The sequence below is a fragment of the Pezoporus wallicus genome, unplaced genomic scaffold, assembly GCF_028554395.1.
Source record: "Pezoporus wallicus isolate ANWC-B61680 ecotype Strahan unplaced genomic scaffold, APGP_CSIRO_Pwel_v1 contig_593, whole genome shotgun sequence".
In the NCBI taxonomy this organism is placed as follows: Eukaryota; Metazoa; Chordata; class Aves; order Psittaciformes; family Psittacidae; genus Pezoporus; species Pezoporus wallicus.
In genome coordinates, this window is record NW_026642342.1 from 5,629,315 (window position 1) to 5,652,969 (window position 23,655).

The following is a 23,655-nucleotide window of genomic DNA, read 5'->3' on the forward strand; positions in this document are numbered from 1 at the left end:
TACCAGCTTTTAACATGGGGCAAGAATTTCTCTTTGGTGAGAGATTTTTTTCAGCCCCACTTTGCAAGTCACAGACTTCAGGAAATTAGGTTTTTTGCCTATGTAAGTCATGCTTATATCTTGGCTTCAAGCAAGTGTGTGTATGCTTGCTGGTCAAATCTACATTAGTGAATAATTGGGAAAATCTTATTGTCAGGTGTATCACACAGGAATATGTCCAGAACCAGGTTTTGATGACTCACAATTTAACATAGTCTTGACAAGAATTTGTTTTTATGGCATTTGGATAATCAGAAGATCCCATTAAGGCACGTCATATCAGATGCATCATATCTCTTCCGCACCGTCATATCTCTAGCAATAATAAAAGGTACATTCAGAAAATGGTGGGCTTTAACATGCTAGAACAGGGTCAAAAAACATGACAAAACATGTAAAGGTTTTTATAGATCTATTCCTTTTCCCAGCTGGCGTACTACACTCTACTTTGAAGTCTGCAGGGAAATGAATGTTTTACAGTTTCTAGGTGCAAAGCTGTGTACTGATGTGTGCAGATGTTGAGATTGCCTCTAGTAGATTCTCAGTAACACAGCTGAGAACTAAATGTTGCCGAAGCCAACAAAATGCAGCGGAATGGTAAGATCAGCTCCAGCTTTAAACTAGCATCACACTGATACCCATAGCCACCAGAGCCACGCTGTCCCTCCACGCTTGTTGAATGTATAGTCCTTTCCTCACACATAATTTTAGTTATATATATGTAACAGTATTCTCATATTAAAATCATGATTGCTTCTCCTGTCTCTCCAGGCTTTAAAAAAGTAATCAGCCCTGTGGCAGATCAGCATTTTGTTGCTGGAAATAGAGTACACTGTGATTCAAATGCCACGGGAACCAGAAGAAAGGTTCAGTGAGGCTATGATGCACAGTTAGTACAGAGAAAGCAAGGTCATTCTTTTCCAGCATGAACTTTGTAGAGTTCACATTCCAACCCTTTCTGCTATTTACTAAATTCTTCTCAATAGAAATCTCCCACAATTAGCTCTGCATGAGCTAATTACCAATTGGGATTTAGAGACCACTTGGGAAAAGTCGCAGTTCCTGTATCATGGGACAGGCTAGAGTCTTAACAGGGAGAACTGGCACAACCAGAGTTTCCATCTGCTCTCCTGTGGAGATCCTGTGCTGAGAGCAGTTATCAGCAAGGCCAAAGTCATAATGCTGAGATTGATGAAGAATAATGATGTGATCATGATCTGCACAAGTTGCCCTCATTAACCTCATACAGATAAAAATCAATCACAGGCCCAATAGAAGGATGCTATAATATGAACTTTGTAAAGGGCTAGTCTTTTGAACACTAGTTTCATGGTCATGGCTTTGCCACAATGTAGTTGCATTCCTGACCTGCAGACTATATTGTAGCATCCTAAAAAATCTACTGACTTGTAACAGAGGAAGAATGAATTTGTTTTGTGATTTTACAACATTTTATTTCCAGAGTAAGATTAGAAGCAGATCCTAATAAGACTCTAACCTACATGACATGAAATTACAGGTCTCAGTCCACGGACCATCATGGTTTCCTCTCCCCTGATTTCAAGAACTGTTTACTGATTAATGGCAAAATTCTATGTTCACCCTCAACATACTATATAATGCACAGAGATGTTATTCTACTACCTCCACCTTTCCCTAAGAGCCTTCCTTGGGGAACATGCTAAGTAATAAGCCTCTCATATCAGAGGAATATCAGCAAAAGACAAATTGTTTCTATAAGCCTAATGTGGTGGTGTGATTTATAACAAAAACACCTGCCACTAGGGCATTAAATATCTGCTGTAAATGAAGAGGTATCCAGCAAGCCTTCATCAAAATTAGATCAGTAAGATTTGTGCCAGTAAAATGATACAAAATTTAAAACCATGAATAAATAAACACTCTCCAGCAGCAATCAGTATCGTGGTGCCATTTCTCAGGGTTTTTAAAAACCATTTTATTTCCCTGTTATTATTCTCCTTTATTTCCTCTGTTTATATAATTTGTGTAAGTGGTCGATCTGAACTTGTCTCTCCTTCCTTTCCTAGTTCTCACTTTTCCGCCTTAGATTTCTTCCATGCGTTCCTCTTTTCTTCCTCTGAGGCCTGATCTAAAGCAGACTTTGATTTACCAAGCAGCAATGGGAAGTAACAGCAAGTTTGTGTGGCTGGCAAATAAGCCTGAAAGGTCACTCATGACACCAGCTCAAGGGGGTAACACAGATGCCTCTGGAGCTGTGTTGAAGTGCTCACACTCCACAAAATGATCCGGAGGACAATAAAGATTCTCTGGCCTGCTATTCCCCTGGATATAAGCTTTAGTCATCCCTATTGTAGTGACAGTGGTGTTTTGTGTCACACAAATCTGCTCTTAAAACACAGGAATTGCTTAGGATGTTGGTGGTGTAGTGGCTGGGGAGTGGAAGATAAGATGATAATACTAGCAAGCAGGAGGAGAGAACTGAAGCCTCCACAGCTTGAGATTGAGAAGCTTTCTCTATCTGAAGAAACTTTGGTGCCATCCATTGATGAAAAAGCAGAAAGAATACCTTATCCAAGGGAAAGGGTCCTTCCTCACAGCTAGATACTCGTCCATACTCACCAGTACAGAGTACATTATAGGGCAGCATCCTGACCCTGCTTTGTATTAAATTATGCTATATAAATAAAAGAGATCTGTGTAACAGTAAAGGTCTAGCCAGGAAAAAAAATCAAGATTTCATAGCAATAATGAATATGTGATAAATATTTAGTGACTATCTTGCTGGGAGCGTTTTTTGCAGAGAGGTCTATGACAGGACTTGTTTTTTGATCCCAAAGGGCATCATACAACCTCCTGTGCTGAGAGACTGAAGAACAGATTGGGAAATGATTCTCGGTACTTAATACCTGGGAATTCTCAAAAGCAATTTTCTCTTAGGATAGCATTCCCTTTGATCATTGGGATTATTAATTATAGATAGACTTGAACAGAACAAGGCTCTGTAACTGTATTCCTCATTTAAAAGGCACAATTACTTAATTAGAGATTCAGCTGTGGTGTCCTTTCAAGACACTTTGGTATTGATTTGACTGTAGTAGCCTACTGTAACAAAAATTACTCCATTAATAATCAAGGGAGCTTGTAGGCATAGCAATGTAGGAAGGATACATCAAAATGTTTGTCATTCAGCTTGCCAGGGCAGTTGGAGTATCACCATCCAGTATAGCATTTAAACCATGGATTACAGTCTGTAATTTAAAAGTGCCTGCATTTATGTGGAGCCTACTCCTTTGTGCCATTTTTCTTTATTGGATCCAGCCCATGCTTCAAGTGACCTCAGGCAGATGCTTTTAAGGTTTAATTTTCTCTCTGGATGAATTGAAGCATATTGTTTCTGCCAATAATTCTTTAGGCTAATTTTTCTTCTGTTCTGTTTGTATCTTACCTGTACTTTAGTTATCATGATTGAACATATGAAATTCAGCGCAAAATTAACCAGAATATATATGTGCATGCTCAGTTCACTCTTAGCATCATGTGCTCATTATTAAATGTGTTGATTCATTCTTGAAGAATGGTTTATTTTTGTACATTCTGATGTCAAAAGAAGATTTTACTGACATTTTGTTCACCCTGCAATCCTAAATATACATGCTAGATACATGTGGGAATTACTGTATTTTCCATGTATTGCGTTCATGGATTACATCTGAGAAGCAGAAAGTTTAGTTCCCCAGCAGCATTGGTCTGATTCCTGTTGGGGTGGATATGCAGAGCCAGGTGCAGGTCTAGCAGCAGATTACAGATTAGCACCTCCAGCCTGTTGTCTCTCCTTGGCTGGTTAGGGAACTAATGGGAGAGGGCAAAGAGAGAATGGGCTGAGGTTTCTTATAGCTCTGGAGCCCAAGTCTGTGCAACATCATTTGGGTTTCTGTTGCCAGGCTAGCCCTGAAGTTTGGGAGATTCTGATTAAGAGCCTATGCTCTGTGAGGATAGAGGTTTAGTGCCTGGTCATCAGCCCTGCTGTCCATAGGCTCTCTGAGAAAGGACTGAGCTCTGCAGGAAAGGCAGTAAGCTTCAGACTGCCTTCCCTCTATAATTAAACTGGGGAGAAGAAAGCAAGCTGCAGTAATGGAACAGGAGAGGGACAACTATGCTGGAGAACCAATTGTTGTCTGATCTGCTGGGAACACTGCACATCACTTACAGAGCAACATATTGTTATGCCCTGGTGATGAGCTCCATTCTGCTTTCAATGGATGTGCTTTCATTATGCTTTCCAGGTAAGGTATGGATTGTGTGCATGCAAGCATAATATGAAGTAGTTTTTAAAAGTAGTTTTTGTATCACCTAGGTACTCTTGTACATACCAAGAATTTGGATTAGTATCAAAGCTACGTATGAAGAGGTTTATTTTATGGGGAAAAGAAAACCCAGAACACCAAACAAAACCAAACAAACTATAAAACGCCCAACAAAAAAATCACACAAACCACTCCATGGTTCCTGGTGATCAGAACTCCTACTCAAAACAATAGCAATTTTGTCAAATTGTTGAATCACAAAGCTTAACTTGCCAAGTACATGCATGGTCTCTAAGCACTTCATTGCATCCCTACTATGCTAAAACAGCTCAGAATTTGCTTGGAAGTTTAATTCAACCAAAGGAACACTTCACAGTTACTAAACTTACCCCACACATGCTGGGGTTTTTTGATTTTTTTGCCTATTACCACAATGCTTGGCATTTGATTGATTGTGAGGGAGTGATGCTTTCTTTCCAGGCTACTCTTGTCTAAGTTGTGAACCAACAAACTGATACTCTGTTTTTATTATTAGTAAAGGGAAGTAATGCTCCAGCTAACCTGTTGCAATATTCTTCTTTCTCTGATATCCCTCTGTCCTGGCTGGCCCCCAGAGGGGTCACAGTTTGAATGGCATGCTTAAGAGAAAGTGTCTCTGGAGTCAGCATTTCACAGTAATCCAGCATGCCCTGCTCCCCAGGAAGTGGGTTGAAGTAGCTTTCATAAAGGACCTGAACTCACGGAAGTAAGAGGGATTGTCATTTAAGAACATCTGAATTTTAGCTACATAATTCATAACTGCCAGCTGATTTCTTTGAGATGGCTTTTGCCAGCCTTGGCTGAAGGCTTTTATAAAGCAGTTTTTATTAAAAACTCACTAGGTATGTAGTTTTGAAAGAGCAGAATCTTGTTTTCACTAGTCTGTAATTCTTCACAGTTCCTTAAGAAGTTTCATAACACTTTTCCTTTTTCTTCTCTGTATTGTCATGGCTGTTTGCTGCAGTGATTGAGTTTGTGTAACTGCCAGAACAATGTCAAGACAATGTGAAGACAGTGTCAAGGCAAATATAGAAGGGCAACGGTGTGAAGAAGGGGAAGAGGAAAGAGCTGTCAGTACTTGGAGTGCTCTGTAGAGAAAATATTTTGATGATAAAACCATTGTCACCATGTGCTGAGCAATACATTTAATTTAATTTAAGTTACTAGACTATGAACTTGTCTGGAGGAAACTTGGAGTCAAAGAAGGACTTAACGCCATTTACAAGGATGCCTTTCCTCCCTAACTCTTGTCCTTTAGTGTCTTTTAGACCATGTTCCAGTCCCTAATATTATCAATACATCACCACTGGGATTTAAACTTCAGACATATTAACTTGTAACAAGCACACTTCTGAGAAAACTGAAGAACAGGAATAAAAACCATATTTTTCTCTTTCTAAAGAGCATGGAAATATATTCTATTGCCCACCTAGAGGAAGGCTTTTCCAGCTGACATAATTCCAAGATACTTTCTTGAGTGCCTGAGCCACAACCTCTGCTTGTGGCACACTGTGATTGTGGCAACAGTCTAGAGCACGATCTAATTGTGTTCTGAGTTCAGCACTGCAAGGTGCCAAATATCCTGCTCCCAAGGCAGGGCAGACTCTAGGCACATAATTCAGCCCCACAGGGGGTTGTTTGGTTTTGGGGATTTTTTTCTGAAATATCCTTGGAAAACAGACACATTTGCACAGGGGCAAGTACAGGACAGATGTACAACTCTTATGAGACTCAATTCTGGCACCAAAGCTCTGTACAGCAGTACTATCTGCTCTACTGAAAGCATTTGCAGAGTAAGGTGCTACACACCTTTAGAGCAGTTGTTAGGATTTAAAATTTAGCACTGGTTTTGCAGTAGGTCTGTGATTTGCTCTTTTTACGTGTGTTCTGTGGCTTCCTCCTCAGCCTTAGAGGTGGGAAGAATTAAGGAGTTTCTTACTGTTTTTGTCCTGTTTCTGCACATCAGGATAATCAGGTATAAGAGGGCTTAGATGGACAGTAGTCAATATCATCTTAATTCTGGAAAAATAAACCCCCACTGATAGAGGGGTTCTAAATGACTTTATAAATACAGCTGAAGAGGTTTAAGGAAAATGAACTCCTGAATAGTTTCCAGGAAATAATGTACTCTAGACTCCTCAAAATACTTCAGGGAGAGTATTTTCAGATCTAAGAATTAGTTTTTAACTATTCTATTTTATATATTAATGCTAACTATTCTATGTCTATATATTGCATTTATTATAATTTATTCTATTTTAAGTAGGCTGAATAGTTAACAGATTTTTTTACTTGTTGCCTATGAAATAACTGAGAATATCCATAGAAATGCTTGCTGTTCTGTTGTTATCCCATCCCTGGTTTATGTCTATTTGCAATTTGTAACAGCATGGGTGACTTTTAGATGAACTGCAAATTTTATCCACAGCTGCAGCAGCAATGCTCTAAGTAAAGCCGTTTAAACTGATTGTAGTCTAAGTTACGCACTGCTGAAGGTTGCCCAGTTACGTTTTGTTAACCTGAAAATAGTCTGCCATTTTGAATTGAGCATCAGCTGGAGAAGAGTGTGTTTCTTGCCTGGGGCCCAAATGCCTCCTTCCATTAGTGTTCACACCTCAGCCATCCTGTGCCTCTAGTAATCACAGAATCTCACCAACCCTCAAAAAGGATAGTCTATAAGACGCCAAGCTAGTGATTGCAAAGAGTGTACTGATCCCTTCACAAAGGGGGGCTAAGAATTATCAAATAAAAGAAGCGATATACAAAAGAAATCCTTACAGTTCGCAATGAAATTTGCGAAATTTGTTGTAAGAATGAATAAACAAATTTTTATCTTAAAAAAAAAAAAAAAGACAAATATTTGCTATATTTACAGACCTCTCAGGCTCAACAAAAATCTGGAAAAGTGGGTGTATCCCCTCCCCTCAATATATCTATATTTATATGTGTGTATAACATATGAAGTGAGAAATGCAAGATCTATATTTAGTGGTTTGAAGATGGAGATCATTTGGATTGTACTCACAGCTCTCTCACTGCAAACAAGGCATTCAACTTGCCCTTCTCCAGCTCAGCATTCTCACCTGGGAAACTGAGATGCTGTCTACTTGCAGACTATGAGGCTCAATCTGCTTATGTTTTGTAAGACATGTAATGCTCTTCACAAGGAAAAAGCTGAAAGTTTTACTATGGAAAAGAATTTCTCTGCACCTTTGCAAGGAACAGCAAGAATCTAAAAGAAGCCTGTTTCTCTAGACTTGCATGACTGCTGGCTTTGGGCACTATCACACCTTTAATGATAACTTTAAAGCCAGTAAAAGTCTTTGAGAGAGTCTAAAGTTTAACTAAATGTACAAGTGTGAGTACTAGGAGGACAAACGTGTTTTACAAAGTGAAATGCTGGACTGACCTTGAACATGAAAGCAAAGCCCTCACTATTAGCACAGAAAAATGTTAGATTGCAAGACTTCACTTCAGAAGCAGAACTAATTACAGCAGATTAACAGAAATGAGGCATGTAATAGCTGGAATAGGGCATGACTGCAATATGAAAGGCTGAATCACTGGACCCCTCGTTGAAGTCAAGATCTTAAAAACACTAGAATTTTTTAAGGCCAGTAGCAATTTTTGCAGATGTTCCTGCGGCAGCTGAACATGCATTATAACATTCGAGCTCTGTTCTGTGCAAGGGAGTTTCTTTTGTGTTAAAACTGTTTTCAACATTGATGTCAGAATACATTTCTGAGCATGGGGTTTTATTCAGGACCATGTTCGCATTTCTCTGTAGGGGGTTCTGAAGAAATAGTCACTGAGTGTGCAGCAGAGTGGTAACACTGGAGATTTTTGATTCATTTCTTTCATGAAGTTAGTAAATAAATATTCTTTTTTTCTTTTAATGCAATCTCAATTATACTTTGCAGTCTTTTTCCTCATACTTTCCACTTACCATTTTTTCCTGTCACTAACCATCTTCCCACAAACTCTAAGGATCTTTTCATTACTGAATGGCAATAAATGTTCCAAAATTGGTAGGACAGTATTTCTGATATACTCCCTGAAATGACTGCTTTACCAGCACTGTAGTAATAGGCTCAGCTAAAATGAAAATAGTTCACACGGAATGGACAGGTTTGGAAGGGACTTTGGAGATCTAATCCAACCCGCTTGTTTATAATTTCATCAACTAGAGCAGAAAGCTCAGCAGCTATCAACTATGATGTGTCTATTCCTCAGAACTTTCCTTAATGATTTTGTAAAAATCCCTTATTTTCAGGAAGCCGGGTTTACTGTAAGCATGTGGAACCACATGCTTGTGGTTAATGGAAGTGTTGGTGCCCATCAGTGATTTCAGAAAAGAAGCAGTCACCCATGAAGACGTGGAATTCTTCAGGCTGATTCAGAGTCTTGGCATAAAGATGTGCAGGTTTAAAAGAAGACAGGAAAATCAGTCTCAGCTCCCTAGGTGTTTGCAGATATTCTAATAAAAGTAGGGAAAGTATTCCTCTCTCTATAGAAAAGTTGACATGTAATGTCTGAAACTGAGACATAACTAAATAGTGTTGGCAAGCCACTGTGTGGGTTTCCTCTAAAACATCATGTTTCTGTGTTAGCCCGAAGAAGAAATGATGCAATTCAGGATGCAAACTGATTCTGATTGCTGTTTATTTGTTGTACAAAAATCCCTGCAAAGTATAATAACAATCTCCATTTTATTTTAGTAGTAATGAAGAATGCAGTTCTCTCAAAGTTTGAGCTGGGATATAATGAGCAGAAGTCGTTGCCAGCCAATCAAATTCTTTAATTAAGACTAAAGAATGTAGTCCTACTTCTGTTCATCTCAAGTATCTCAAAAGTCATTATTCTCTATCCACTTGAAAAGAAGTGGATTGCAGCCAAAAACTTCCTGGTTAGATAAATCAAAGCCATGTTGGTCCTGGCTGGATGTAGTACAGCAGCATCTTCACTGAAACAAGCGGACTTACAAAGCTAAACCAGAATAAATAAAACTGAAATCAACTCTGCTGAATGCTGTTCACGGAATATGAGGAATACCTACAACATATGTATATCTTACAGTAGCAAAGCCATTGTCAGCTTGGAGATGATGGTTGGGGATATAGCAGGTCTACTGTAAGGTACTTTCCTCAGTCACTGGGCAGTGGGAATGCTTACAGAGATCTATTGGAACAGAAAGTGCCCATATGAATCTAGAACTGGTGGGCACTTCCTCAAGCAAAATGAAGTGTCTGAAGGAGTGTTGGGCTATAGTAGAAGCGATGTAGTAAAAATAGATCTGGTTTTGTTCTGCTGTGTGTGCAGAACTGCATCTTCTTCCTTATTTCTTTCCATCACTTGTCAAATCATTAGGTCAGTCTGTTTGCTGGAAAGATCTTGTCTGGATTCTTCAAAGGCATTCAGTGCCAGTCCTTCCTTCTGTTTAATTCCATGAAAGTTTTCCACAAAACACCCCTCAGTCTTGTCACTTTGCTGCTAAGGACAGTGGTGGAAGTTTGAAGTTGTCTACTTGTTTTTCAGGAAATCTATTGTTCTTTGGTAATAGCCTTTGGAATGTGCAAATGGCAACTGATTTTAGTCATTTTGCTCTGTCACTTTTCCATGAGCTCCAAAATGGGTGGATGTTAGACTGAATTGAATCAGACATTTAAGACAGGCTCAAGAGAGTACAGAACAGATAGTTCTTGCTATATCAAGCAGAGGGCATTTTTACATGGATTGAGGTTTGCAAAATGTTCAGTACCATTAGTAGTGAATAAAGAATTACAAATGTCAGCTGTGTTTAACAGGAGGTAAGTCTGAACTGGTGGGTCCTACAAAATGTTGGCCAGATACTTGCTTTTTGAGGTTGCGTCATGGAGCCACCTATTTGCATTCTGCTGTCATGATATATACTGCTCCAAACACATACACAGACAGTGATCCAAGAGGCTTGGATTATCATTCTCACAAACATATTTTCATGTTTTCTTACATTTTTAAGGTAGGAATCAGTGCAGCTTTACTTTCAACATTCTTTTAACTTCTGCTTTTTAGATTGAACAGCAACAGGAAGAGCCTAAAAGGGCGTTACACATTTTCATCACATTCAATAGCTGTGATGTAGTGTCTGATATATCAGTGTCAATCTCTGGCTTCTTCTCTCACTGTTATTGTGTATTTCTTTTGTTATGCAGCTTCTGTTGCATATTTTACAAGGCTGGTGCCTGCTCTCTCTGTACATTATCCATGAGGCTATCAAAGAAAGGTAAGGGGCTGCTGGAGAAAAGCAGGTACACTTACGACTTCTTTACTCTGTGTCAGACCTTAGCAGGTTTTGCCCTTTTTATAGTTCTTAGAGTCAGCAGACTCAGAAATTAACTACATATCACATGGCTGTATCTTGGCCATTGCAAATGGACTGCATCTTATGTAGCCCGTAATTAACATTTCCAGAACTGTATATGTAATTTTCAGCTCCAGTTTACACTTCCACCCCACCAAATGGGACCACCAGCAAAATACTGTTGTATATTTAGCACTGCCTGCTTGCATTTAAGGGAGAGACCCTGGAAAGATGCTTCTATAAACAACAAGGTATAGGTAGGCAGATGCAGAGACAAAACTCATTTTGCATGCTTTGAGCCAGCTCTAATACAGGTGCATTTAGTTGTGTTAGCACACAGCTGATCTAACATGCTCTGCCTCTCAGCATCATCTTGGATTCAGCACAGTGCTAGCAAAACTACACCATATCTGCAACAGAGGTGGCTGACATTCAAGCAGCAGCAAGGTTCTGACATAGTCTCAGGGACTACAAGGATGCTGGAGCGGGACTCTTCACTAGGGACTGTAGTGACAGGACAAGGGGTAATGGGTTAAAACTTAAAACAGGTGAAGTTTAGATTGGATATAAGGAAGAAGTTCTTCACTGTGAGGGTGGTGAGGCACTGGAATGGGCTGCCCAGGGAGGTTGTGAATGCTGCATCCCTGGCAGTGTTCAAGGCCAGGTTGGACAGAGCCTTGGGTGGCATGGTTTAGTGTGAGGTGTCCCTGCTCATGGCATTGGGGTTGGAACTAGATGATCTTAAGGTCCTTTCCAACCCTATCTATTCTATGATTCTATGACTCTTTTTCCAGCTGCTAGGAGGTTGGTGAGTCGTACTGCAGGCTTTTCACTGATAACAGAGCCTGATCTCTTCTTCAGCTGTCTGGACACTTGACTACGTTCAGATTCATGGATGGTTAATCCTAGCTGGAGCAGTACCACAGCTGCTTTTTAAGTACCTACGAATTGCCACAAAGCTTAGCAAAACACAACTGAAGCTACTGCTGTATACAGATGTATATCAAGGCTAGATTATTACTGTGAGGACTTTGGATTCCACGCTGCGAGTAAACCGTCAGTGCAGGTTACTTAAATTGCAGTTGCTTGGGTCCTTGCAGACTGATGGCTGTCTATCTTTCTGAGTTCTTGATTTGGCTTCCTGTCAAATTATGTTGTTTTCAAAGTCCTCTAGCTGACATGCTAAGAAAGGAAGAAATTTGTCACAGTCAGATTCAGAGCTAGTACCCTCCTTTTGGAACAAAGAACTAATGAAGTGCTTTGTACATCCCTGTTAGAAACCCCAACAAGGGAGAATAGGAGCTATCAAGGGAAGAGTATGACCAATGTGTGCTGCCTTTCATATACTCCTATAGCTCCCCTGGCAGTCTGAATGTGAATTAGAGCAGCTCTGGGCTTAACTACTTCAGAGGGCAGTCAGCCTTTGGCAGTCCCAAACCAGAGACATACTGATACCTCTCAGAAACTGCCAGCAAAGGAAATGTCTGGCAATTGTGTCCAGGGCTGAATATTTAAGTTGGGGTATACAGGTTAGTTTTTTTACCCACAGTCTTGATCCACTGTGACTTAGGGCACTTGGAAGGAATGCATCCTGTCTGCAGACTCCCTGACTAATGCAATTAAAGATGCTTTGTCTTGTCTCATTATTCCAGGAAAGGTTAAGGCAGCAGGATTCCAGTATGCTCCGCCTTGGGCAGGCAAGCAACAGCAGTAAAAAGAAGCAAGGAGTTTCTCCCCCTGAGCATCTACCCAGGCCACAAATATTCAAGCACAGCACTCCCCAGTGCAGAAGGATGCACCAGGCAAGTGCCCTGATGCTTAGTTGCTGGAGCGGGGATGCTGCATGTAGCGGGTTAGCAGCCCATGTCCCTTTTCACCCACAGAAATATTTAGCCCTAGAAATACTTTCATTTCTGTCCCCACTGATAAGATTTCAGGCAGGCAGAAGCTGCCCTACCCCTCGAGTTGCAGCAGCCACTGCAGCCTTGCTTTGTTGATGCCTGGGGAGGAATGTGTTTTGCTCAGCCTGGAGGAGTCCTTTAGAGCTCCAGTGGCAGCTGCGTGGTGTGTGTCACTGCGAGTCAGGCTGCCTGTGGAGAAGTGTTGTCAATTGGAGTATTTGTCAAAAGATAGCAGCAATTTTCTGTTGACCCATTTTATGGGTGAATAAAATATAATCAATATAAAGTAAACATGAGAATCTCATGGGAAACAGGTTTATCTTGGTTGGGGTATTTTTGCTATTTGCTGGTGTGAGAAGAGTTTTTATATGTTATAGCACTGAATGGCTGAGGAAACAGAAAAGTACAGAGAGAACTGATGAAATGTGCCAGTCTCTAAAACCAACAATCTAATATAAATCTAGAAAATAATATGCATCATTTATCTACTTGCTGCCTAGTGTCTGTGATTCTAGATGAATGAATTTGGTTGAAAGGCTTCCCTTAGAAAAGGAAAATATCAGTACCTTTTTTATTTTTTGGGCCTCCACAAAGAGCAAAGGGAATACTCAAGGCTGCCTGGAAACTGAGGCATCGTTCAAAATATTTTCTTAATGCTGAGAAGTGAATTAGCTAAAAAAAAAATAGGAAAAAAAAACACCAAACCCTAAAGAAAGTAAAAAGTAGAAGTATTCTTGAGAGGTCTTTGGTTGCAAAGCCCTGTAGGCAGGATGAAAGGGACCTACACTGCTATTTCTCTAACTTACTTATTAGGTGGAATGCACTGAATATCAGGAGGAAAGGAAAATGGACTAATACATATCCTTTTATTGCTTGGGAGTTGGCAGAGTATATGTGTACAGTTTTTAAACCTTGTTTTATAATTTATTTTTTTAACTGTCATAAAAGTAAAATTTTAAGCTTCTCTTAGATGAAGCATTAGAGTGAAGACACCTAGAACAATGGTAATTTGTTGTAGCTTGTCCAGAAAGGCCATTTAAGAGAGTTTCCTAGGAATTATCTGATGCTTCTTTTGGTGCAGTAGGTTCCAGTCTTGCATCGATTTTTTTTATATGCAAAGAGAAGCTGGCTATAAGATTTGGGTTCAGCAGGCAATCTATGTTTTCCATTCCTTTTCAACTTCTTGACCATGAAAATCATACTATTAGCAATTCATTCATTAATTATATTTTCTTGCATCCTACTATCAATATATCAAATATACTCAAACTGAGAGTTAAGAGGTGATTTGACTCCAAAATCTGGAAATTGAACTACATGCTCTCTAGTATGGGGTACTATTGCCATCATAACAAGGGCCTCCAATAGCCAAAGCACTTATTTAAAGCCAAGGGTGCCAAAAAATTAAAAGTAGGTACTTGAAATCTCGAAGAATGCTATTTTCTCAATGAAATATAGGCAGGAACTTAGCAGTTAGTGCCACAAACAGGGCTGTGTTCAGGGCTGCCTTTGTTTTGAACATCAGATAATCCTCAGTTGTGGTGCAGGAAAGAAGGGAGCCATCTGCTTGTCCGGCCCAGGAGCTGTGCCTGAGTTACCCTGCAGCCTCAGTGCCACCACAGTCTTTAGGGCAAGGAGAGACCTGTGCTTCTCTGGGACTCCATCACCTGAGACCTTCACAGATCACCCCCAACGTGGTGCTAAATGCCCTTCATCTGTGTAACACCAGCTGTGAAACAGCAGTCTAGACAATCTCTGGCAGATATTTATCTAACCCACTCAATAAAGAGTTCTGATACAGTGATTTAATTCTCCTTCAATTGAGAAAGTTCCCTCAATTCTTCCGTGCTGCAAGTGGAATCTGTTATTTCGCAGAGCCTGCCCTACCAAAGGTCACAGGGAGGCAGGCAATCTCATTGTCTTCCTTGATTGCCATTCTCTTTTATGTGGGTAGGACTGTAATCGTTCCCTCCCTCAGGCTTCTCTTCCCGTGACCCTTTCTCAAAGGGCACATCTTTCTAAATGTCTTCCTGGTTTTGCTGTCCCTTTCCAGCATTTCCCTAATTGCCTCTCTTGCTCACAGCAGCACTCAAAACTGAATACAGCTAGTACTGAATAGTGGATTGATTACTCTCCTGTGTCTTACATGTCATTTTCCTGCCAACACATAAAAACTAGCTTTTCAGTAGGGAACTACTCAATTTGGCCATCAAGATTTAAGCATTCTCTAAACAGTGCTATTTTTCTCCTAAGTTTCTTCCTGTGGGGAGGAAAAGATACATGGAGTTGCACAGGAACAGGACTCCTCAGCTGTCTTAAGTTCATCAAAAGTAACACAGGGGAAAAAAAGAAAACCAAAACCAACTCTCTGGATACATAAATGGATATAGGTGTGAACTCTGGGTGGAGATACCTTTCAAGTTTTTATATATATTAAAACACTGGGTTTATATTCTTTTCTTGTATGACATACTTTAGCATTCCAGCACCCATTTCTCCAGTATATTATGCTGCACAATGTAACAGCGTTACAGGATGCATGCGAGGTCTGTGGTACTGGTTGAGAATGTGTGATAAAACATCCTTTTGCCCAACTTCCTTACTTTCCCATTAGACTCTTTCCTAATAGGTCATTAGTCACAAATAACACCGGCTTATAGAGACTGATTGCTGTCCTTGCTACAGAATTCCCTTTCTGTTCCTTGACTGTGAATACATCATTCAGTTTTAGCCTGTACTGCCAAAATCAATGTCATTTGAGAGCTAGATTTTCAAAGATGCTGATTCTTGCGTTGTAATTTCTGGATGACTAACATAGGATGTGGGCAAATGTTTAACCTCCATTGGTTCTCAGCATCAACAGGTCCCATTTTACAAAGCACGCAGCAGGGAGGTTTCCTGTAACCTGGTAGTCTTGCTCTGTTATTGGAATAGTAGGTGTAGCACCTTAAGGATGCCTTGTAAGCATTTGAATTGAAAGGCTCAAATACACGTTGGGATGTTCTTAATGTCACTTTTATGCAAACAGCTCCATCTTGCAGAAGTTACTTCCTTGTTTAAAAATTACTTTACATTCCTAGGATTTCATTTGATTCCAGAGAATAAAATTTCACAATAAAATATATAAATGAAAAGAAAAAAAAACCTAAAACAAACCAAAAAAAACCCACACCCCCCCTACGATTGGGTCAAGAAGCTGTTGCTTTAAACTCACTGAAGATGATGGCAGACATCTGAAAGATATTTCATTTTCTATATGATATAGATGCAGTGTGAGACAGCTAGGACAGTGGAAAAGCTGGAGGGCTTGGTGCCTGTGCTCAGACATTGCTGATTGCAGCTCTGACAGGCACTGAGCTCCACAACAGGCTAATGAGGATCTGCTGAAGTACTGAATCTGCTATGAACTCATCGAATGCACGTCCCAACAATACTTCTCTGGGAAGCTACTGGCATCATCTGAGTGTGCATAAGTGATGAGCAGTATGAGCAAAACCACAAATGTCTTTATAAGTACAGCTTTATTCCTAACACAGTAATTAAGCAGTAATTAGAAGCTGAGCAATGGGAATACTTGGAGGAAATTAAAATTTCTTGTCCACGGGGAAAAATCGTATAATGCCAACATCTCAGAGGGGTTTTCCTTGAAGGGGAAATAGGGTGAAACTAAAGCTCAGATATTATGCTCACATTAACAGCAATTCCAAATTAAATTACATTCTTAATTTATGAACATTTTGGGGAACTTTTATAAAGTAAGTAGCAAATGGCTTTTTTCTCTGCTGAAAGGTGACAAAGCCATTAAAATGGAGAAAAATAGATTTGAGCATAAAGTGTATTTTTACTGATTTTTTTGCCAAAAGAAAAGACATCAATTCTTCATTAGTGATAAATAATAAATCGCAACTTTTGTTTAAAAAAAAAATAAAAAATCCAAGTTGTTGGATGTTGGATTAAGACAAAAGATTCTGAGCTTGTACTCAATCCTAAACAGAATTACTTCCAAATTTGATGCCTAAATATACCTGTATTTACCATAATTTCTCTTGTTCTGTTTCTTAAGCAATCCTCTGCCCAGAGTTACATGCTTGCAATTCCTGTTAGACAATACTAGGGCAGCAATTAGTTATCAACGTTGTTCTGGATTTGGGACACACTTCTTGTCAACTAGTGTATGTAATTATTCATGTTCACCCCTCATACAGAGCTGGCCATCTCTGGATGACCTCCAGGTTAATTTTCTCTGAGTGGTTGATTTGGTATAATTTGTGGAAAAAAAATATGTTCACAAAACCCTGTATAAAACCAGCTTGCACTGCAGGCTTGCATACAATGCTCATAACCATGGACACAAGGCATAAGTGAATTTGCAGATCTGTGCCATTATCTTCACATCAAGGGAATGGGGAATCCTACTTCACGTATTCATAGCACTGCAATTTTAGACAAAGCCTCAAACTCTGTTTATAGAGAGTCCATAGGCAAAAATAATGGGTTCTGTGTAGTCTGACATATTCATGCTTTGTGTTTTGGAGATTTAAAAAGAAAACATACATATAAAGTGCACGGAATTATATACCAAAGAGTTTCTCCAAGCCACAGGTGCTCAAGTTTATAGTACATATGGATTTTTATAAAGTAATGACTGGCAAAGGAAAGATAATTAGTGTATATTATTTGATTTAATTTTGCCCCCAAAAGTAAAAACTACTGCTGTCAGCAAAACAATTTCCAACAGAAAAAGCAGCACAGGATAACTAATAAAAGGAGTTAGAGTTTTCCTCTCATTGATTTGTAGCTCCACTGGTAAGCCAGTATGGGAAGGAAACAGGCTGCAATATGTGTTTTGCAAAACCCTGAGAGACACGCAACACATGAATATAGGGCTAGATTCCAATGATTTGCCCACATCTTTCCACAGGCTTGCTGCGTTGAAGCACACTTGTGATGGACTCTGTGGTGATGTCAAGAAGACAGAATGTGAATTAGGATAAGCATTGTCTGCCACCAGAGAGATTCTGCCCCTGGGTAGAGTCTCCACACCTCCACCAGCAGCATCCCTTCACCTCAGGGATATGACAGCAGCAAATATCGCAGCAACCTGATGGATGCATTTGCCCCAAGGCAGGCCAGTGTACAAACAAGAAGGAATCAAGGGCTCTCCAACAGGCTCCTTGTTTCTATGCCAAGAGAGGACTAAGCCCACAATCTTCTCAGAAATGTAACTGCAGGGTGAAATTATACCTATGTTTTTTTTTTTATCAAGTACATGTCTTTCTGAGCACCCACATTTGTATTTGCACAGTTGCACCTGACACCATTACGTTGGTCTTTCCAAAAGCATTTTATACAACTGGAATTATAAAACCTCCAGATATTGTTGTAGGAAGGGTGTCAAAATCCCTGCTGTGGTACAGGGGACAGGACAACATTCTTTAACACCTTGGTCTTCAGCTTCATAGAAAATCTCTGTGCAGCCAGAAGTTTACTACCTACTCTTAGGTAGTAACAGCACTTAGTATTGTACAGGAGTTAAAGAATAGTATTGCATAATATATTCCAAAGTAAGCATGAGCTATTTTACAAATCAGAGGGCATAGAATTATTTTAATAATGTTAAACAACTTTGGGTTAGTTGTTTGTTTGTTTGGGGTTTTTTAGTTTAACATATTCATTTTATGCTACGTGTGAATGTAGCAACATTACTGAAAAAATGCTTTTATCTCATCACAACTTCTTACTAAAAGACCAACTGTCTGTGTAGAACACTTCTTAATGTATGCATACCTCTATTCACCTCAGGAAAATGAGTGAGCTGAAAAAAGTTATATGCAGAAATGTTTTTAGGAAGCCCTGGCTTCTAAATACTAATTATTTCCAAGTTGTTAGGAAAAAAAAATAATTATAAAGAAGAATTTAAGCAGGACCTAGGATTAGAATCCCTGGGGGAAGACAAATCCAGTAAACTGATTTTCAAAATATAATGGCTCATTTAACTTGTATATATGTCAGCAATTATCTCTGTTCTGTTTTATCCTCAACTTTTCTGTCTTGGTCTTTCTGAGCTTTAATTTTTAAGTAAGGAAGTAACTGCAGTCAGTTCTGCTTCTGTTTCTGTTTCATCTGTTCACAGTCATATTTTTGTTAAAAGAAATTTTTAGCAGTTTCAGAAGATGTAAAAACTTTCTTGAGAGCAAATATCTGTCAAGATCATTAAATACCCTGCATGGGTAGATAGAGATATGGTCCTGAGCCTGATTCTGGCTCCTGCTGTAGCTGCTCCATCCTGGTGTACCTCAATATGTATCACATCAGATTGCAATAGCCACAAATCTACCCGAGAAGGAGAGTCCTCAAAAGACAGAAGAGCCTCTTGCCTGAGACTAGCCATATGGCCATAACACAGGGAAAACACATGACATCTGAAATGTCATCCCAGCAAACTATGCCAAGGGAAAAGCACAAAATGACATACAGCTACTTTCTTTCCCCCCTTTGGCATACTGCATTGAGCAGAGCTTACTCAAACTCAAATCCAAAACTTGTGTTAATCTTTTTTAATTAAAAAAAAACCAAAGCCCTGATTCTTGGGGAACCTTTTTTTTTCCCACTACTTTCTGCAATTCTGTCTTTGTGTGTGATGCTTTTAATTTCATAAACAGTTAACTTTTACGCCCTTTCCCAGAGCTTTTATATTTTGTTACAATTTGCCTGCCACCTGTACAAATTAAATTCTCCTAACTCCATTCCTGTTAATTTCTTTTAACTAGGTAGCAGACTCTGAGACTTTCTGCTTCTTCATCCTACAGCATGCAGACTTTAAAACCTGCTTTCTGAAAGAGGAAGATTCAGTCTCTTTTCTCAGGATGTGTCCTGTTGTGAGTTAATTTAGAAAGAACACTTTGGCTTCCCTGATTCACATCAGTACATCCCCAAGGAAGAAAACTGCTAGGATAAAATGATGCTTCTATGACATTCTGTGCATTTTCCTATAATTTTAAGTGTGGTTTGGGGGGGGTTGGTTGAGTTTTTTTTTCAGTTTTTTTTTGGGGGGGGCTGGGTTTGGATCTGTTGCTTTTTTTAGTGCTAGTTGATTCAACTACATCTGTTTGCTTTTCAGTATTTAATTTATGTTGGGTTGTAAACTGTCCAAGTAACAATTTGAGTGATGCAGCAACAGAAGGTGACCCAGATTACACAACACTGTATGTTAATGCCATCTTCTTGTTTAATGGCAGCTGCTCAAAGCTTTGTCTTACTGTGATTCACATTCAGCAGACACAAATCAGCCTCTTCAGACAGACACACATCCTGCCTGTCTTCATTTTAAACATGTTCAAGAGCTACTGCTTTTCATACGCATACATCAGCCTCACCAGCTGAGGCCATTTAGCTCCTTGGCTTGTATTTACTCTCAACCATCTGACACAATTATCAAGGAAACCCATTGTGACTTCCCATATTTTTCATACTTCTGTTTCTGTGGAAGTTTGCCGAGAATATTTTCTCTATAAAAATAGTTGGACTTTTATACTCCCTTGTAATGGAGACATTTAGAACATCAAATATATCACAGTTGTTTAGTAACTGATTTCTCTAGAGGTTGGAATTTAAAAAGCATACATAATAAAGCAATGAGTTCTACTAAAATACATGACATAATCATCTTGAGCAAAGGATAAATTCGACCAAAGTTTAATCAGATAGGCTTATGCTAAAGCAAAATGCAGACTTTAAAGTATAGGTACAGTTTTAACAGAACATTTTATTGTTGTATTTTAAATAGGAGAAGCAAGGTATTAAAATCCTTTCATTCCTCATTAAAAAAAAAAGTTTAAACATGAAGATAAGGAAAGCTATCATGCTACAAATTCATACAACTTTGCTTCATCCAAATCTTTTTGGCATATCTATCAAATTTTTAAAGCCTTCTGACAACACAAGCTTCTTGCTAGAAATGCATATCTAGCCATCTACCCAGAGGACATGTCAGAACAATAAGAAGAAGTGCAAATCTTACTTTTTAGATGGATGAGCAGCAAAAAACTGAGGTAGAAGATGAGTAGAGAGTTAATTCTTGAATGAGCCATATTCATTCTGAAAGGACATTCTCCCCCGAGTTGTCTGTTGTCCAAAGGGCTGGTGCTGATCCTCACTGCTTTCTCATTTCTGAAACTAAGGTAATACCCAAGGCACCCAGTCCCCTACGAGCCATCTTCGCCCATGCCCCTCATCAGCCTGTTCGCTGCAAATCTACAGACTTTGATTCAAAAGGCAGTTGTGCTTGTTAAGGTTTTACTTCAGCAGGTTTGAGTGATTTTTCAAACCTGGTGCAGATTTGTCTGAGCTGGACTGGAGTCCTTCCACAGCATTCTGCTGCAGAACGATGGGGAATGTTGCGCTCTGCCTGGCTGACACTGCACAGCAGATAAGGCACAGCACTCGTTAAATCTTTCAAAATATATTGGTATTTTCTAGCAAACCTCCCTTACATCACACTTCTGATTCACAGTATAAACACTTTATGCTTTCTTGCATAAAGTCAACTAACAAATACTCCAGTATTTTTTCTGTATCTTACCTCATTAGCACATCCCATTCTCAATCTTTTTGTAGTTAGACAGTAGCCTGTTACCTTCCACAATATTTTGTATTGTTGTTATTGTTTACACTCCATTTAAATGTTTTTGCTGTCACTAAAAAGCATAATAATTAGGAGCTGGCACAAGTCCTCTGAACTTCAGCAGGTTGTGTTGTAATCTTGAACTGCTCATAGAGGAACCAGTCACTTGCAGATTCAGGAGATGACACAGTAAGATTGCTGAGAGGAGGGGATGGGGCCAGGTGATGGACTCCTTTTCATTTTAGCTAGAGCTGGCCTTAGAAAAGGTGCCTGGTGCAAGTTCAGTGTGTCTGCCCATGCTGAAAGGAGCTTTCCCCAGCTGCCACTGCGGTGCAGCACTGTGGCTCTTCACTGCTGCACAGCACAGACAATGAATGCTCTCTTTCTGCCCAGAGTTGTTTTGGTATCTAACGCTTCATCCATTGATTACAACCTTGTTCACAGATATTAGAGCCTTGGCCTAGGCTAGCAGAAGGAAAGAAGAAAGACAGCAACAGCCCCAGCAGCCATGCTCAGATGCCACGATGCCGGTACAAACTTTGGCCTTCTCACACCTAAAACACAAGCAATAAGTTCATATGTTTACTATGGGTAAGCTACCCCGTAGCAATGATTGCTGTAGCATCATTCAGGCTCTGAGACCAAGAAAGGGATGAGCTGCCTGTGTGCCAGTGAACTTCCTCCTTCCATCATTGTCTCTTCTACCAGCCTTTCTGGCCCGGGGCCCTCAGTGCTTAGCGCTTGCTCTCCTTGACTCAGGGCAGAGACCAAGTATTACCAAGCCCAGGAACAACCCCAGAAAATCTGCTTGGCCACTGCTATGTTACACTACTGTAAAACTGACACTGCTTAATAAATCTGGTATAGCCTTTTGTCCTCCCCAGTTCAGTGGAATAATAATCTTATGTGTACATGTAACTGAACTAAGGACAGACTTGAAGTCAAGCATATGTTTAAGGCCTCATGTGAGTAGGGCGCAGACTGTTGATGCTTGATAACTTTGCAAAATTTGTTTATAATGGGTAGGTACTTTCACATGCACTCTTTCAGCTCAGTGAACTGAATAATTTCAGAATTCCTCTTGCTGCAAGGCCCTTCCTACATTCCCACCTCATTCATGTGCAACTGCACTCACCCACTACTAACCTTGCAGCACATTGCTTTCAGATTCCCTTTCATTTCTGGCACCAGAAGTTTTATCGCCTCTGGTTTTCCTTCCACCCTCCAGCTTCTCTACGCCTTCACCTCCTACCCACTATTCCTCAGGGGGGCTTCAAAGAGCTCTGGTCTCTTTGATGGCAACCCAGGCTGGATTCCCTGGCCAAACATCAGGGGCCGTGAACTATAATAAACTGGGTTCCTAGTGGAAAGTACTCACATAACTATAAATATAATTAACTACATATATAAAAATATAAATAAAGTAAAAATATAAATGGCTAATTGTATTTTCTAGCTCTTTATCTTGCAGTAATCCTCTTAATATGTACATTTATAGTTGTTTGGATGTTGTCCTCTCTTTGCCATCTGTCTATTTAGTTTTTGTTTGAAATTTTCTAGTAAAATACATAAGCATTACAACAGTAACATGAAAATATTATTCTGCTGACTGGGAAATCTTCTGTTGAGTTAAACTATGCAGTTGAGTTCAGTGCCAATCACCTGCTTTAAGTAAATTATTATTCAACTTAGAAGAACAACATTTTCCATTATAATGTTGAACAATTTTTCTTTTTGTGGAAACAGTGTACATTAACAGGAATTTGATATGATTTGACATGTTATCTTATGGTGGCTATAACTGCTGATTAAGCTACTCTAACCTTTACTCAGGAAACATCATACTAATCTAGAAGTTCGAGGAAGAAGGCATACTTCCAGTGAATGTTAGAACATATTTGGTCTGAAGACCTACAGACTTAATATACCAGTCAATCAAAAAACCAATCAACCAACCAAAACCAAAACCAAACCTTTGAATATTCAGAAATAAAGACCCAAAATTCTAGATAAGAGAAGTTTTCAGTTCTGAGGAATGTATGGTGAGTACTGAAAGAAAGCAGTCACATCTATTAAATATGGATGTTTTTCTGGAAGTAACACAAGTATATGTACAAGTATACTTTACAAGTATATGTAAAATATGTGCTCTAAGCACACTTATCATTCCTCAGACATGAAGATATGCCACTGATCTGAGAACATACCTAAGGTGTGTAACCACATGAGTTGACATTTGAATTAAATAATCTGCCATGTAACTCTGGTTATTACAAGCCATCTAGCAAGTGTATGGATTTATGTATTATCCTAGGTAATCTGAAAGTTACTAAAATGTAATTGCTTTCAGGATAGCAAAAAGATCTGCTTTTTTACCCTGTTTGAAACTTAACTCTGCAGTTTGCAATGCCTACATTAATTTATCAC

The 23,655-nt window shown here is 39.4% G+C and overlaps 1 protein-coding gene across 3 annotated transcripts in view; it reads right to left on the bottom strand.

Moving 5' to 3' along the window:
• The window catches only part of CRB1 (crumbs cell polarity complex component 1), a 102,908-nt gene extending 81,813 nt beyond the window's left edge, over positions 1-21,095 (bottom strand). For all 3 annotated transcript variants that reach the window (XM_057429143.1, XM_057429142.1, XM_057429144.1), the window contains exon 1: positions 20,626-21,095. In XM_057429143.1, the coding sequence (XP_057285126.1) occupies positions 20,626-20,701 (76 nt within the window). In that variant the 5' untranslated portion in view covers positions 20,702-21,095. The remainder of the gene's footprint in view (positions 1-20,625) is intronic.
• Between the last annotated feature and the right edge of the window lie 2,560 nt (positions 21,096-23,655).